Source organism: Mobula birostris, chromosome 20, assembly GCF_030028105.1.
Source record: "Mobula birostris isolate sMobBir1 chromosome 20, sMobBir1.hap1, whole genome shotgun sequence".
NCBI lineage: Eukaryota > Metazoa > Chordata > Chondrichthyes > Myliobatiformes > Myliobatidae > Mobula > Mobula birostris.
Genome location: NC_092389.1, coordinates 44,094,505 through 44,113,123, shown reverse-complemented (window position 1 = coordinate 44,113,123; position 18,619 = coordinate 44,094,505). Strand labels below are relative to the sequence as shown.

The window sequence follows — 18,619 nt, the reverse complement described above, 5'->3', positions numbered from 1 at the left end:
CATGGGAAGAACTATGTTTCCATGGAGAACCAGATACCAGAGAACTGGAGATTGACTTTGCCGTGCTCCATTGAGTAACGCAGTGCTGAAAGTCACTTACCTGTTTTGTGAACAGAATTGCCGTATCGTAGTACTCTGGATTCTTATCGCTGGCCTTGTTAAACTTCTTCTGCCACACACAGAAGTTTCTCAGAGTGAGTGCAGCATTGCTGGAGATTTTGGGGCCCTTCTCTTCATGATTGATGACCATAAACTTCACCACCACGATGCTGATCGGGTTGAGAATGCTGGGGTGCTTGTACAACCTGGCTGCCACTGCCATTAACATGAGGACGTAGTGCTTAAGGTCATCACCGTGGAAATTAGCCATTGATTCATCCACCACCACTAAGGTTTCCACAAAGCGGGGAATGGATGCAAATCGCTTTGACCTACTGCCCTTTTTCCTCACAAATTCCCCTTCAGCTGAAGGATCCATGGTATGGGATGCTGTAATAAAAGAGACAATTAAAACGTTATAAACATGAGAAAGTCTTCAGATACTGGAACTCCAAAGCAACACACATAAAATGGTGGAGGAACTCAGCAGGTCAGGCAGCTTCAACGGAAATGAATAAACGGTCAATGTTTCAGGCCTAGACCCTTCTTTAGGTTTTAGCAGATTAAACATTAGAAGGTTTTAAAACACTCTGAGCATCCTTTTGCTGGAGTAATTATCATTAAATAAGCATTAGCTGAATGCTTAAAGTAAATTTATTATCAAGAATGTCATCACGTCCTACCTTGAGATTCGTTTACTTGCAGTCATTCACAGTAGAACAAAGAAATACTGTAGAATCAGAAAAAAACCTACACACAAAGACTAACTGATAACCAACGTGCAAAAGAAGGCAAACTGTGTAAGTAAAAAAGTAAATAAAGAATACCGGGAAGATGAGTTGTAGTTTTATTAGCAAAAGTAAAAGTTGTCATTAATAGACAATTGCCCGGAATGAAATATCTGACAACAGATCAAACCAATGATGGCTAAAACCAATTTTAATTACCAGTTAATGATTACACCAGCAGTCTCAACTCCTAAACTGAAAATCTCATGGAGTTGAAAGCAACTCCGGACTTGTGACAGGTTTGATGAATTGAACCAGGCAAGTCACTATAATCCGGTAACGCACTTAAAATGTGGAAGAACTCAGTAGGCCACGCAGCACCTATAGAAATTAATAAACAGTCAATCTGATATATTTATTTCTTTATTTATTTCTTTATGTATACAGCATGGGTTAGACCCTTCCAGCCAAATGAGCAGCACCACCTGGCAACCCACAGATTTAATGTTAGCCTAATCACAGGACAGTTTACAAGGACCAGTTAATTACTAATCAGTATGTCTTTGGACTGTGGGAGGAAACTGGAGCACCCAGAGGACACACATATAATCACGGGGAGAATGTACAAGTTTCATACAGAGGTCACCAGAATTGGACTCCAAACTCCAACACCCCCAGCTGTAACAGCATCATGCAACCACTATGCTACCGTGGTGGCCCTATAGTATCCCTTGCGGAACACAAGCATTTACACAAGATCCCTTACATTTATAAACACAAGAGATTCCACAAATGCTGGAAATTCCTGAAGAAGTGACAAGTGCTACACCTGCTCCTATATCTCATCCCTCAACAACATTCAGGACCCCAAACAGTCCTTCTAGGTGAGGTGACACTTCAACGACAGGTATGTCAGGGTCATCTATTCTATTCAGTGCAGCCCCCTCTATATCTGTGAGACCCGGCGTAGACTGGGGGACCACTTTGTCGTGCACCTTCACTCTGTTTGTTGCAAAAGGGAGGATCTACCAGTAGCTATATGTTTCAATTCAACTTCACATTCCCATTCCAACATGTCAGTCCATATCCTCCTCTGCTGCCATGAAAATCCTACAAAAAATAATGAATACAGCCCAGTCTATCACGCTTAAAGCCCTTCCCACCACTGAGCACATCTACACAAAATGCTGTCACAGGAAATCAGCATCCATCATCATGGACCGTCACCACCAAGGATATGCTTTCTTCTCACTGCTGCCATCAGGAAGTAGGTACAGGAGCCTCAGGATTCACACCACTGGGTTCAGGAACAGTTATTACCCCACAACCATCAGGCTCTTGAACCAAAGGTGATAACTTCACTCAACTTTATTTGCCCCATAATTGAAATGTTCCCGCAAGCAATGAACTCACTTTGAAGGACTCCTCACCTCATGTTCTCAATATTTATTGCTTATATATTTACTATTATTATTTCTTATTTTAGTATTTGCACAGTTTGTTGTCTTCTGCACTCTGGTTGAACACCCTAGTTGAGTGGTCTTTCATTGATTCTGTTATGGTTATTATTCTATAGATTTATTGAGTATGTCCACAAGAAATGAATCTCAGGGTTGTATATGGTGACATACAGTATATATGCTTTGATAATAAATCTACATTGAATTTTGAACGTTGATGAGGCCAAACTCAGGTTGCAGGAGCAACACTTCATATTCTGTCTGGGTAGCCTCCAATCTGATGGCATAAACATCAATTTTCCAACTTCCAGTAATTTCTCCCCCTTCCCTCATTCTCCTTTTTACCATTCCTCATTCTGGTTCCTCTCTCATCCCTTCTCTTCATCTCATCTACCTGTCACCTCCCCCTGGTGCCCCTCCTCATTCCCTTTCTCCCATGATCCACTCTCCTCTCCTCTCCAGTTCCTCCTTCTTCAGCCCTTTATTTCTTTCTCCTATCGCCTTCCAGCGTCATACTTCATCCGTCCCCTACCCACTCACCCGGTCTCACCCATCACCTACCAGCTTGTACTCCTCCCCCTCCAACCATCTTATTTAGGCTTCTTCTCCCTTCCTTTCCAGTGCTGATGAATGGTTTCAGCCCAGAATGTTGACTGTTTATTCCCCTCTGTAGATGCCGTTTGACTTGTTGAGTTCCTCCTGCATTGTGTGTGTGCATGTTCCACATATTTATAAAAGTAATTATCCATGTATTAAATAACTACTGCCTGACATTTGCAGAATTTTTGGAGATTTCCAGACTGGTGATTAATGACCAGGAGTTATTCTGGCACAACACTAACAGAGTCCTGCTTGCATTGATGTTGGCATGACCAGTTACAAAGAGATTAGCTTTAACTGTCATACTTACACTGGGTGACAGGTTGGAGACACGTCTCTACCAAAGGAGGCGTGAGGCGCTCCTTCCCTCCACTAGCCTGCAGGTCACCCTTGGGCAAGGTGTAGCACCTGCTTAGCCCCCAGATCAAGGTCACGTGAAGCCATGGGAGCAGGTGGTGCACATAACAAGTCCTGGTTACACGACCGCTGGGGAGTATTGATAATGCCTGGGGTCACCCGTCTTGCAAAGACACTGCCCAGAAGAAGCCAATGGCAAATCACTTCTGTAGAAAAATTTGCCAAGAGCAACCATGGTCATGGGAAGACCATGATCGCCCACGTCGTACGACACAGCACATAATGAACAAACATTGAAACATCAAAACATACAGTGAAATGTGTCATTCTGTGCTGCCGCTCTTATGGAACTGACATAGTGTGCCCACATCTCACTCACTCTGACCTGTTTGACTTTAGGACATGGGGAAGGAAACCTGCAGGGAGGACGTACAAACTCCTCACCGACAGTGGCAGGAAGTGAGCCCGATCGGTGGTCACCATTACTGCTAAACAATGCACTAACTGTTAGGCCACCATACCATGTGCAAAAGCTGCAAACACGAGGATGTGACTCCAATGAAGCTGCCAGGCTGTTAAGCCAGGCGATTTGTTATAATAGACTTTCCCAGCAGCCACATGAGCAAACCTGCCAAATTCGCATTGAGGTTACTGCTAACAGAAGTCAGCAATGCTGGCTTAACCCCTAGTTTAATAAATGTACCATTTAAAAGTCGGCACTGAATTATGTTGCCAGTCATAAGTCATAAGGAAACTAAAGATGTAATAGAAATATCTTAGATTAGCTACTGCCGATACAGAGTGAGGATCTGCCATGGAGTCATGGAGTATTACAGCATGGAAACAGGCTCTTCAGCCCCTCTCATCCATGCCACCCACGGTATTAGTCCCAAATGAGTCCCTATCCATTCTGTCCATTGCTCATTCCAAATGAGTCCCCATCCATACTGTCCATGATGCTAGTCCGAAACGAGTTTCCATCCATTCTATCCACAATGCTAGTCCCAAACTAGTCCTCATCCATTCTGTTCATGGAGCTTGTACCAAACTAGTCCCCATCCATAATGTCCATGGTGCTCTTCCCAAACTAGTCCCCATCCATTCCGTCCATGGTGCTAATCCCAAATTCATCTCCATCCATTCTGTCCATGGTGCTAGTCCCAAACGAGTCCCTATTGGTTCTGTCCATGGTGCTAATCCCAAACTTGTCTCCATCCATACCATCCATGGAGCTTGTCCCAAACTAGTCTCCATCCATACTGTCCATGGTGCTAGTCCCAAACTAGTACCCATCTTTTCTGTCAATGGTGCTTGTCCCAAACTCATTTCCATCCATTCAGTCCATGGTGCTCATCCCAAACTAGTCTCTTTCCTTTCTGTTCATGCTGCTTGTCCCAAACTAGTCTCCATCCATACTGTCCATGGTGCTAGTCCCAAACTTGTTCCCATCCTTTCTGTCCATGGAGCTTGTCCCAAGGTAGTCCCCATCCATACTGTCTATAGTGCTCTTCCCAAACGAGTCCCCATCCTTTCTGTCTATGATGTTAATCCAAAACTTGTCTCCATCCTTTCTGTCCATGGAGCTTGTCCCAAACTAGTCCCCATCCTTACCCAATTTCCCTCGGGATCAATAAAGTATAACAATAAAGTACATCTATCTATTTATCTATCTGTCTATGATGCTTGTCCCAAAGTAGTCCCATTTGCCCATAATTCCTCTTATCCATGGAATTATCCAAATGTCTTTCAAATGCCACCAAATTTCATCCATCAAAAATATCATTAATTTTAAATTGATATCAACCAATTATTATTCTTGTTTCATCTGGGAATCAATTACGTGTTTGTGGAGAGGAGAATCTGAAGAATAGTTTGAATAGATTTAACTGAAGAGAAAGTGAAAGTAGCAGCTGATTCATCATGGAGAATTGCATAAAATCACAAAATGGAAACAAGCAATTCAATACAGATGCACGAGAAAGTCTGCAGAAGCTGGAAATCCAAAGCAACTCACACAAAATTCTGGATGAAATCAGCAGGTCAAGCAGCATCTATGGAGAGGAATAAACAGTCCCTGTTTGGGGCCAAGACTCTTCATCAGGACTGGAAAGGAAGGTGCAAGATGCCAGAATAAAAAAGGTGGGTGAAGGGAAAGGAGGCTTGCTAGGAGGTGATAGGAGAAGCCAGGTAGTGGAAATGGTAAAGTGCTGGAGAGGGAGGACTCCGATAGGAGAGGAGAGTGGACCATAGGAGAAGAGGAAGGAGGAAGGGACCTGAAGGGAGTAATAGGCAACTGGGAGGGAGCAAAAGGGGAATAAAGGAAGGGTTTTTTTTTACCAGAAGAAGAAATATAGAATAATCACTACAGATCCTGGTACAGAAGCATCAGGAATAGGACTACCAGTTGACAAAAGGTGAATTTCTCATCTGGCAAGGAAAAGATGAATATATTTGGTCCTGGTAGATTTATGATTAATAATGAATGTTGACACGTGGACTTGTTACATTGTGGAACAGTCCCTCTGGCTGTACATCAGCCCCATGCTGCTGATCTACAGTCCCTCAGTAGGGGGGGGGTCACTTCTGGGATGGGAGCTGGTGGTAGGTGGTGATACGAGCAGGTGATGGATTTCACAAGTCCTGGTTATGCGACCACTGATGCCAGGCAGACAATCACTGAAGAGTATTGATAATGGCTGGGATCACCCACCTTGTAAGGACACTGCCCAGAAGAAGACAATGGCAAACCACTTCTGTGGGAAAAAAATGCCTAGAGCAATCAAGTCATGGATAACACCATGATCACCCACGTCATACGAGATGGCAATAATGATGATAATCTTTAATTTACTCCCTTTAACCTAAAAAAATTTGAATTAACTTCTATTTTATTTTTGTGTTTATCTCAAATTTTATTCCACACTCTGAAGTATATGTAAAACTTTAGTTTAAAAAAAAGTGACTTTCTACTTCCAGGTTTGCTTTCGAAGAATTAGTCAATGTGATTGGCAGATCGTCCTTCCCTGATGACATCAGAGCTGCCACGCCCCAGGGATCCCCTTGAACTGATGACTGACAGATGGCAGTAAAATTTGAATGGCTGCCGGCGCTGACCTTTATTGCAAAGCGCGAAGCCAACTTGTACTTGCTCTGCACTTGTAGCTACAACAATCTGCATTTGTGCAGCAAGAAAGTAGTCGGGCACTAGTGCTGAATCAAAGAAAGAGGCTGGGACAGGCCAGTGAGATCTTGGTCAAAAGGAGGAATCTAAGGGAGGAGAGAGAGAGAGGGATGGGGAGAGAGGGAGAGAGTCGAGTGTTCGTCGAGCGAGGGGGGATGGGGGAGTGTATGTGATGAGAGGAAAAGAGGGAAAGAAAGAGAACGGGAAAGAGAGGGAAAGGGTAAAGAATTTGGGAGACGGCAGAAGGGATATTTCTCAGGAGCTTGGCGAGAGTCTGGGAGAGGACAGGACCAGAGGAGAGCGAGTGAGAGGCTGGCCGAGGAGACGCGGGCCAATAAGCAGCGGCGAGGGGCGGTCAGTGAGCGGGACCTGGTGATCAGGCAGCCGTACGGTGAATGAGCTCAGGTGGAAGTTCAGAGGTTGGAGCATGGAACAGGAGGATCCAAGGCGCGGGGGAGAGGTAATGTCACCGGAATGGGTGTTGGAGGTGGGGTCTGTAACGGCACCTAGAGGTTCGCAGAGGACTAAGCCTTAGGTAGAGTGAAGGTGGCGGTGATTTGGCCGGTTCAGCAGAGGCAAGCAGGCAACAGCAGGACAGAACGGCCGCTGCGAGCCTGAAGATGCGAAGGACGCGCAGTTAGGACTAAGTTAAACACGGATCAGAAGAGGGGCCTCGAGTTGCGGAGCCCAAAGGGTTAACGGTTAAAATCCATCGTAGTGCCAGAAGCCCCAGGTCAAATCTGCCGGAAGGGAGATACGCCGATCACGCAGATCGATACACCGACTACCTGGATCAATATCCATCCTACCACCTAGACCGGTAACCCGATTGCCTTGATCGATACCCAAACACTCAGATCTATGCCATTAAGATCGAAATCCCTAAAATCGATATCAATACTCCTATCATCGAGATTGATTGCCTGGATCAACATCCAGATCGTCTAGGTCAATACCCAAATCACTTTATTCCTTTGATACCCCGATCACTCGGGACGATATCTCTGTCACCGAGATCGAAACCCCGATTGCCTCGATCGATCCTCATCGCTTGGATCGAAATGCCAATCAAAAAGATCGATAACCCAATCACTGGGATCGATATCCGGATCATTGGTTCCAATATCCCAATCATTTAATTCAATATCCTGATCATCGTAATCGATACATCGAATGCCTAAGAGACACGCTCAGCGATTCAGGTGATATTAAATCTGATTCTGATTTCTGTACGGTTTGCAGTCATCGGTATCGAACCCGCGGTCACCTGGTCTGCAGAAAGTCCTGCAGCCGCCGGGGGGCGGAGCGGAACGCCGCCAGAGGTGTGCCAGGCCCACATCTGGCGGAGGGGAGGAGACTATCAGCCGCGGAACACGGAGCCCACTACTCGCCAAGTCAGAGCCCGAAACTGGACAGCTGCCGAGGGTGGGAGCGGTACACTGCCCAGGTACCTGGTATATTCACACTCTCGTCACAACCTGCCGTTCCCCGGCATTGCGCGCTAAAGGCTGCACGCAGGGCTGATATTTAATAAATATTTTACGTAAATCCAGAACTACAGAAACGGAAGGGCGCAAATGCAAATAACCCCTCTGTTGGAGCGATGTGGGTGACTGCATTGTCCAGTGAGTTGCAGGAACGGCTGGAAAATTTCCATCAGCCAAACAGTGCAACGCCAAAACCACCAGGTGCACGAGAGTCTCTGCAGATGCTGGACATCCAGAGCAACACACACACACACACACACACACACACACAGAATGCTGGAGAAACTCAGCAGGTTAGGCAGCATCTATGGAGAGCATTAAACAGTTACTGTTTCGGACCAAGACCTTTCACGTCAACAGTTGATTCCTCTCCATAGGTGCTACTTGGCCTGCTGAATTCCTCCAGCGTTTTGTGTTGGTTGCAGAAAGCAGGCGGGTCCTGAGAACATCGTAGAGTTCCCAGGGACCGAGAAAAGGTTTCTGTAAAAGCTGTCTCCATTCAAGGCAAGAGATTTAGAAACATTTGGCAATATTAAAATGAATCTGCCATTGCACTTCTCACTAGAGAGACAGACAAGAAATGTTCAGCTCACCTTTAAATTTCTCCAGCACGGCTCGGTTTGCGTGGGTCACACTCACTCCACACCGGGATGTGCCGTTAGCCAGGGGCGCGGGCACACTCCTGCGGAGGATGACATGAGTAGCGTCGCTGGCACTTGGGGTCCCACTCTTGTTTTTCACCGGCTGGATGAGATATTCCAATCCATTGGAGCCAAACGCCCCGTGCATCCCGTTGCACAGACTGAGCGCCGCGTAGGATTCAGGCTCTTCGTTCACGAAGCCCGAGTAGAAGCAATGGTTCACGTTGGTACCCCAGGCGGCAGTGGGAGATGCGTCAGATCCCACCGACTGGACAGTGAAACCCGGCGCTAGGAAACTGGAGTCGGGCACCAAATTCAGGAAGAACTCTTGGTTAAACGCCTCGATTTTAAAGTCCACACTCTGCCCATTGTACCCGAGGTCCAGACGCACTGGGGTAACAAACTGTCGCTCCATGGAGAGAGCGCACCGACAGAATCCCAGAACAAACCCCACCACTGTCAGCCAGCGACCCTCCGACAACATTGCCAGATAATTACTATTATTTTTCTTGGAAAAAAGTGGGTGCAATTCCTTCTTTTAAAAAAAGTCTAAACTGAATCCTTTATTCAGGGGAGTCCCTTTTTGAGAAATAATTGGAAATCCAGAAACCTCTTCCTCGCAGTCTGTGCACTTCAGAGAGTAAAATCCGCGGCGGCGTGAAAGATGCTTCATCACCTCTGCTACCTGAGTGTTGGAGTGTGGAGGGGCTCTGGGGTTTATATACATCCCGTCATGTGTAAACACCAGCAAATCAGAATAGGGACCTCCCGTAAAATGCTTATTGGCCGGGTGTTTCTTCGTCTCAATATAATGTGGTGTTCCAGCCACTTACAGGCAGTTTGGACCCACACAATATCATCAGTCGCATCGGATGCGGATGGGAAAAGTGTTGACTGATTATTACCTGACACGTTGCCCCCGTTACCCCCTCATCCCACCCACCCTGCGACCCCACTTCGCTTAATCCTCACCTCGCGGCAGACACCAGTTGGTCTCTCCGCCTGGATTAATGTTTCCAACGGTGTCCGGGTCCCAGTCCCGGTGAACGGAGTGTCTGTTCAATAACGCGCAGATTGTCCGGGTGCAATAAATTTCAAAGGCGGGGGCTGCTTTGTGAATGGAAATGAACTGTAATCTGTTGCAAACACACACACAACACGCTGGGGAACTCAGCAGGTTAGGAAGCATATTTTAATCAGCGGGCATTCTTGCACTGACTTCACGCGCTAGGTGCCTTCACATTAATTGCGCGGTGCGGATCTATGCAGGGAGACTGAGAAACATCACGGTCGCTCTGAGTCCTCCGCGCCGCATAGCTGCTGTGGGAGCCGTGCGCGAGATTATTCATTTTGCTCTGAACCCGGAGCGTAGCACGGAGACTCTTCACTCCTCGCAGCGTCCGAAGTGGGTCAGGGTTCCAACCCGTTGCAGGAATCACGAGTGTTCGTGTCGACCCTGACCGCCGGAGTCATTGCACCTTGAGCTGATAGTATAGTCCACTAACACTGCAAGTGGAGAATCGAAAACGACACTTAATCCTGTCCTATCTGTTTGAATAATACACGCTCGTATTAACGAATAGCCCGATGCCTCATTTACCTAAACCGCGGGTCAGTTTGCAACTAGCCGGCTGGGAATCGGAGAAATTGCAGCAATATCAGCAGTTTCATTAAAAATCTGAGCGACACTAGCCGTTGCCATTAACCCGTGCTTGGTGCATTTGGGGCGGGGGAGGTGTTCGGGTGCTGGACGTCAGTGGAGCCGAGCAGAGCTCCGGGGCTGGAGGCTGCAGCGTGTCTGGGAGCAGAGCGGGGAGTTGCCGCCGGCGAGGCCGCTCGGTCCCCGGGAGCTGAGGGTGCCAGAGCACCGCTGATGGGGCGTGGGGCTGGGGCGGGGGCGGGGGGGGGGAGGAGTGTGGAGAGAGGGACAACTATCTCGCGGTGCTGACTAGTCCTTCCTTAGAGCCCTGTTCGTCCCTTGGAACGCTCCAACGCAATTCACAGCCAAAATTGCAAGAACAGGTTATGTTGTTACACTGTGGGCACAGTTGGTGGCCCCAAGGGAAGGTCTCCCCCTCACCTGGCACCGCTTGTATACAATGTTTTTTTTCAAGTTTCACCACCTGAGCGTTAAGGTCCCAATCCCCATTGATTTATCCCCCAATTCAGCGCTCACTAATCTCCAGGAATATAAAGAGTGCCTTCTAAATGATTTCTGTTTAAATTCGCAACCTGAGGATTTGGGGGAATACATTCGCCTTAGCTGTAACAAGGCGCGGCACCGCCACCTAATGGCCGTGTCGGGTAATTTCACCGGCTGGTCTAAGAGGTAAATTCAGATTTAGTATCAATGACTGAGATGGCGTGAATTTTGTCGTTTCTCGTCAGGAGTACAATTCAAAGACATGGAATTACGATAAATTACAAATATAAATAATTAGTGCTATATAAAGTAGCCAGGTAGTGTACATGGACGATTAAGAAATCTGATGGTAGCGGGGAAGAATTCTGATTCAGATTTATCACAGGCACATCGAAACATACAGTGAGATGTGTCGTTTGCGTTAACCACCAACACAGTCCAAGGATGAGCTGGGGGTGGGGGCAGCTCGCAAGTGTCCCCATGCTTCCAGCAGCAACATAGCATGCCCACAACTCATTGACCCTAATCTGTACGTCTCTTTGAACGTGAGAGGACCCAAAGGAAACCCACACGGTCACAGGAAGAACGCACAAACTCCTGCACTGTTCCCTCTAATTGTTCTTACAGCTGCGCGGACCAACCATTGCTCTGAACAGGAAATTTTTACACGGCCTGAAAACTGAGCAGCACTTTAAGTGTTTTATTGTAATATGCATAATATAAATAAATGGAATGAAAATTGAAAAATCACATACTTTTGATTTGATTTATTTATTGAAGAATATAGTGAAATACAGTACAACAAAGAAAACATTTCATGTTTCCTAAACTTCTTTTCATCTGTCTTCATTACAAATTCATTGTCTATAAACACTGTCCAGATTAATTTCACATTCAGATGAAAGATGTGTCTTAATCCTCATTAGATCATCCACTTGTTTCACTTCTTGTCTGCTTCTGGATTTACATTTGATTGAATTCATAAGACTGAATCCATATTTGCAGTCAGCATTAGAAGCTTGAAATGTTCCAACAATGTCAGCAAGAATTGACAATTCTTCAAATTCTTCATTTCTAAGCACATAGTTCAAGATATCAGTGAATGTATTAATTGAACCAGTCTTAACTTTCTCAGAAATAACAAGTTTGAAATCACAGTTTTGCTTCGATATTTCTGAGGCAACACTTTTGTTATAGTTTGTTATAGTAGCTGAGTATTTTTTGTCAATTGTACATCATTCTCTCATTCAAATTCAAAACTTGTGTTTGCAATAGCAACAGTCAAAAGCCTGCCTTTCTCTTAACTCATCGTCAAGAAATCTATTAACCAAGTGATTACACGCACATGTTGAATGAATCAAAGAGTAGACACAGTACCAACATTAGAACTTACAGATGCAAGCAGATCTTTCACTTTGTCACACCAATAAATTGTATCGATAAGATACTCAGACTGTACCTTGTTCATTTTAGCTTTTGCATACTGCCGTGCTTCAACTGCATTCAAACAGATTTTCTAAAGGAATTTACAAAGAGATGCCAGATCTTCTGAAACGTTGTTAATGACAATTAATGCTATTCGATATTGTGGAATGGTCAAAATCTTCAGGCAGTAGTTGCTGATTGGATCGTTCCATACATTAACTTGCTCTTTGCAATACTGGATCAAAACTTCGTAATTCCTCATTAAAACAATAATGGTAAAATGTTTTGACAGCCATCTTACTTTGTTTAGTGGTGTAAGTGACACAACATCACAGTCTGTGGCATTAGCTAATTCTTCTAGCTTTCCTTTTTTAACCAACAACCTGCTGAACATAGTACACACCATTCATAGCAGTTTCTATATCCTGCATAATTGATATAGTTCTTCCAATTATTAAAGTCATTTCAAAATTATATTAATATCGTACAAAAGAAAATTCCAGCTGCACTGCAACAAAGTTTATGTGTCATGGTGAATGCTGGCAATAACAAGGGCAGAGGAATGACAGACTGCCACGTAGAGACGGAAACAAGAGATTATACGTAGGAATTCCAACAGTGTATCAGTGGCTCAACTGAGTGATGCTGTAAGAAGCATTCTCAAAACTAGAACCCCCCCCCCCCAATAAGCGCTAATCAGGAGTCTGCTTTAAGTAATCACAGAACACGGAAAACTCTTGTCAGTCAAAATTAACTTAACAAGGTTAAACTGAAAGCACCAGGGATTTACAACTCATGTTAAGACAACAATTAACAAATCCAGGTGCTCTCAGAAGCCTTTGGTGCCTAATGCTCTCTGGCGGTCTGCACAGGCTGGAAGAGCTCGTTACACAATTTGCAGAAGAGCATTTCACTTACTGTGCCTTGCGGACAGTGGCAGAAGTGAACCCGGTTTACTGGTGCTGTAAAGCATTGGGCTATCCTGCTGTGCTAATGTCTGGCATGCTGGTCTTCATCAGTCAGGTCATTGAGTAAAAGAGTTGGGATATTATGTTGCAGTTGTACAAGACGTTGTGGAGTATTGTGTACAGTTATGGCCACATTGGTATAGGCAAGGTGTTAATAAGCTGTAAGGAGTGCAGAGGAAATTTACAGGAATGTTCTCAAGACTTGAGGGCCTGAGCTTTTGAGAGAGCTTGAATAGGATAAGACTTTATTCCTTGTACAGTAGTGACTTAAGAGTGATCTCATAAAGGTGCTTAAACTAAGTAGAGGCATGGATAGGGTGAATGCACAAATATATCTTCTCAGGGAAAGGGGATCAAAACTAAAGCAGATAGATGTAGGTGAGAGGGGAAGCATTTAAAAGTGACCCAAGGAGTAACTTTTACATGCAGAGGGTGGTGAGTATATGGAATGAGCTCCCAGAAGTAATTGAGGCAGATCAATATAGCCATTTAAGAGACATTTCAATAAGTATATGAATGGTGGTGGATGGTCGTATGAGCAGCCGGTGTCTTGATGAATGTCGACTATTTATTCTTTCTCATGGATGTTTCCTGGCCTGCTGAGTTCCTCCAGCATTTTATGTGTGTTGCATATCACAAGACCTGGTTATGCAACCACTGATGCCAGGCAGACAATCTCTGAAGAGCATTGATCATGGCTGGGATCACCCATCTTGTAAAGACACTGCCCAGAAGAAGGCAGTAGCAAACTATTTCTGCAGAAAAGTTTGCCAAGATCAGTCCTGGTTATGTAAAGACCACGATCGCCCATGTAATAAGACATGGCACATAACAAATGAAGGATCTAAATGGGAAACAGTTAGAGGATACAGACTAAACTTAGGCAAATAGGACTAGCTTAGGTGACACGTTGGTTGGCATGAACAAGTTGGGCCAAATGGCCTCTTTCTATGCTCTATAACCCTATGACTCAATGGCATTTACCTGCATTAACTTTATATCCTCTCAAAAGATACTGACCTCTTTCTAAATTATACCCAGCATTGAGCCTTGAATTCACAGAAACATAGAAACACAGAAAACCTACAGCACAATACAGGCACTTCGGCTCACAAAGCTGTGCCAAACATATACTTACTTTAGAAATTACCTAGGGTTACCCATAGCCATCTATTTTTCTAAGCTCTGTGTACCTATCCAGGAATCTCTTAAAGGATCCTATTGTTTCCGCTTCCACCACCGCCGCTGGCAGCCCATTCCACGCATTCGCCACTCTCTGTGTAAAAAACTTATCCTTGACATCTCCTCTGTACCTATTCCCAAACACCTTAAAACTGTGCCCTCTCGTGTTAGCCATTTCAGCCCTGGGAAAAAGCCTCTGACCACCCACACGATCAATGCCTCTCATCATCTTACACACCTCTATCAGGTCACCTCTCATCCTCCATCGCTCCAAGGAGAAAAGGCCAAGTTCACTCAACTTATTCTCATAAGGCGTGCTCCGTAATCCAGGCAACATTCTCGTAAATCTCCTCTGCACCCTTTCTATAGTTTCCACATCCTTCCTGTAGTGAGGTGACCAGAACTGAGCACAGTACTCCAAGTGGGGTCTGACCAGAGTCCCACATAGTGGTAACATTACCTCTCGGCTCTTGAACTCAATCCCATGGTTGATGAAGGCCAATAAACTATATGCCTTCTTAACCACACAGTGAACCTGCACAGCAGCTTTGAGTGCCCTATGGACTCGGACCCCAAGATCCCTCTGATCCTCCACACTACCAAGAGTCTTACCATTAATACTATATTCTGCAATCATATTGGACCTACCAAAATGAGCCACCTCACACTTACCTGGGATGAACTCCATCTGCCACTTCTCAGCCCAGTTTTGCATCCTATCAATGTCCTGCTGTAACATCCGACCGCCCTCCACACTATCCACAACACCCCCAACCTTTGTGTCATCAGCAAACTTACTAACTCATCCCTCCATTTCTTTATCCAGACCATTTATAAAAAATCACAAAAAGATGGGGTCCCAGAACAGATTCCTGAGGCACACCACTGGTCACTGACCTCTATGCAGAATATGACTCGTCTACAACCACTCTTTGTCTTCTGTGGGCAAGCCAGTTCTGGATCCACAAAGTAATGTCCCCTTGGATCCCATGCCTCCTTACTTTCTCAATAAGCCTTACATGGTGTACCTTATCAAATGCCTTGCTGAAATCCATATACACTACATCTACCTTCATCAATGTGTTTAGTCACACCCTCATAAAATTCAATCAGGCTTGTAAGGCACAACCTGCCTTTGACAAAGCCACGATGGAGGATTTCTGCCTTCCTTGGACAGAGAATTTCAAAGTTAAAATCTTCCCTAGTTGACAAACTGCATCTCCTCTCTGAACCTGATTGCCAAACCCTTTATTTTGAGATGACGACCCCTTGATTCACGGTATAGCAGTTAGGTGGAACATCATCTTTATGTGCACTCATTACTTCAAGTTCCGACATAAATTCAATTACCTTGTTACAAATGCTGTATAGATTCAGATAATGGACATTCAATTTTGTCTTTTTGTTCTGTGCCCTCCTCAGGTCAAGTCAAGTCAAGTCCAGTCAAGCGTGTTGTCGTGTCATGTGTACGCAGCGAGGTACAGCAACAAGGAAAAACCTAGCAGGTACAGACATCACACAGGACATAAACGATGCATCAATTATATACAATAATAAAGCAAAACACTGTGCAAAAAGACAGTGCAAAATATCCATAAAACACTATTCAATTCCATTTTATTTTTGCAACCAGACTTCCCTCTTTTCTTTCTTTACTTTCTTGGTTTCATGGCTACCTGGTAACCGAAGGAGGGCCTCAGCCTGAAACATCAACAGCGTAGCAGTTAATAAAATGCTTTACAACACCAGCAATCAGGGTTAATTGCTTCTCAGTGCAGTAGTTCCCAGTCAAACTGAAGCATTGATACAAATAGTAGTAATTCCACAATTTTAACTTATATATTTGGAAAATATTTTGAATAATATTATAGTGTTCCCTGCCCACAGGTGAAAGGTAAAACCAACCCCACTAAGTTATTAAAAAACAAAAGGGGTTCAGCACAAAATGATACCTAAAAGAGGAAGGTACTCCTGATGATTCATAAAAAAACAAAAGCTCATAATTAATGGCAGTGGTCATGAGCACTTCCATTTACTCAATCGATGATACACTATAGCGTAGCGGTTAGTGCAATTGCTATACAGTCCAGCAATCAGGCATCGGAGTTTGAGTCCTGCCGCTGCCTGTAAGGAGTTTTCACATTCTCCCTATGACTGCGTGGGTTTCCTCCGGGTGACCCAGTTCCCTCCCACATTCCAAAGACATGCTGGTTAGGTTAGTGAGTTGTGGTCTCTAAATTAGTCCTGCAGATTTCTGCGGCATTCATGGATTCAGGGTCTGGGCTATTTGCTTTGCTTTGCTGTATTTTACTAATATCTTACATGTGCTTGCGATCCTGTATGTGCTATGTGTACTTTGTGCTATTTATGACTGCTGGTACTGTGTTTTGTACCTTGGCTCCAAAGGGCTGAATGACAATTAAACTTGAATTGAATTAGTATTTTGGAAGCCGCAATGTCAATAGATTCAAAGCAGGATCCTGATGAAGGAATCAATAAAGCAAGTCTTACCTTCTTTATGTTCTACAGGCTCAGGTGATTACGAAAGACATCTCTTTTTCAAAGGGTTACCCCAAAAGTCCTTGATACTTCAGTTCTGTTGGAGCCAGAAGTTTGGCAACATTTACAGGCTGCCCAGCACAATCCTCGCTGATTGATGCAAATGACGCACTTCACTGTATATTTGTGACAAATAAAGTTACTCTCATTGTAATCTTATCTCATCGTTAAAACACCTGGTTTACTGAAAAAAATCTGAGCGTAAAATCTATGGGCAATAAACTGAAGTTGCTGGAAGTCTGCATAGAAAACCAGATGCTGGCATACACATCAGGTTGGGCAGTGCCAGATGTAAGCTCAGGGTTCAGTTCCCATTGCTGTTTGTAAGAAGGACCCCTCTGGAATGGAGTGTTGAATATAATCATGGAATGATTGGGATATCCGTCTTCATCCATCACTGCACCACACCTCTCCAGCCGATCCCGTTGTTACTCTCCAAATTAGTCCTACCCTCCATCTCGACTGAATTATAATCACCTGAAGAGGATTAGTATCGTGGATGCACCAATGTCAATAGATTCATTGATGAAGGAATCATTAAATCAAGGCTCAGGTGATTATTAAAGATGACTCCTTTCCAAGGATGTGCTCCAGATTTCCTTGATATTTTCTAATCTCTCTAAACCCCATTCCCCCACTTACTCCCGTAACTTTCGACACCCTAATTGATCAAGAACCCATTAACCTCCCCTAATTGAATTAGATTATCTTATCTCTATGGAAAGTTGCTGTCAAACGTACCTTCAAAATAATCGTTATCCTTGAAGTATCAACTCATTAGATTCTTCGGGACATGTCCCAAGTTACTTGAAAAACTTAAAAAAAACGTTCTTTGTGCGGTTACCTGATTTTTTAAAATAAAATGTTCTTCTTTTATATCCTTTGGTCTTAACCACAATTTGCTGAAAGAATTGATCAACTTAATGTATTTGGTTTGATCTTGACACTGTCCTGCTTTCCGCACGCAGTTTTGTAGTGCTGTCTACACCTACTCCTCCTCTCTCAATACTATTCAGGGCCCCACACAGTCCTTCCAGGTGAGGCAGTACTTCAACTGTGAGTCCCTTGGGGTCATTTACTGTATCTAGTATTGTGTACGGTGCTCCTGATGTGGTATCCTCTACATTGGTGAGACCTGTCATAAATTGGTTACCTTCGTCGAGCACCTTTGCACCATCCACCACAAGTGAGACTTCTTGGTGCCCAAACGTTTTAATTCCCATTCACATTTAAATGTGTTAATACATGGCCTCCTCTTGTGCCAAGATGAGGCCTCCCTCAGGGTGGAGGAGCAACACCTCATATTCTGTCTGTGTAGCCTACAACCTGATGGCATGAACATCGATTTTTCCTTCCATTGAACAAATCCAACCCCTCCATTCCCCACTCTGACCTTTTACTTCTTCTCACCTGCCTATTACTTTCCCCTGGGTTCCCTCCTCTTTCCCTTTCTGCTATTGTCCACTCTCCTCTCCTATCAGATTCCTTCTTCTCCAGCCCTTGATCTTTCCAACCCACCTGGCTTCACCTATCACCTTCCAGCTAGCCTCTCCCCACCCCCCACCCCACCTTTTAATGCTGGCACCTTCTCCCTTCCTTCTCAGTCCTGAAGAAGAGTGTCAGACCAGAATGTCAACTGTTTACTCTTTGTGATAGAAGCTGCCTCAGCTGCTGAAATTCTTCAGCATTTTGTGTGAGTTGCTTTGGATTTCCATCGTCTACAGACTTTCTCATGTTTGTGATCTACTACTGTATCCAGTGCTCCCAGTGCAGCCTCTTCTGCATTAAT

At 44.6% G+C, this 18,619-nt stretch overlaps 1 protein-coding gene and 1 long non-coding RNA gene across 2 annotated transcripts in view; one reads left to right on the top strand and one right to left on the bottom strand.

Moving 5' to 3' along the window:
* Positions 1 to 9,259, bottom strand: part of LOC140185156 (A disintegrin and metalloproteinase with thrombospondin motifs 15-like) — a 58,506-nt gene extending 49,247 nt beyond the window's left edge. Inside the window, exons 1-2 of the mRNA XM_072238545.1 lie at positions 8,506 to 9,259; positions 101 to 489 (exon numbers count right to left, since the gene is read on the bottom strand). Of these exons, the coding sequence (XP_072094646.1) occupies positions 101 to 489; positions 8,506 to 9,037 (921 nt within the window). The 5' untranslated portion in view covers positions 9,038 to 9,259. The remainder of the gene's footprint in view (positions 1 to 100; positions 490 to 8,505) is intronic.
* On the top strand, positions 6,717 to 17,039 carry LOC140185157 (uncharacterized). The gene is made up of 3 exons (XR_011882508.1): positions 6,717 to 6,885; positions 15,694 to 15,776; positions 16,801 to 17,039. It is a non-coding gene; the product is annotated as an uncharacterized lncRNA (long non-coding RNA).
* The last annotated feature ends 1,580 nt before the right edge of the window (positions 17,040 to 18,619 follow it).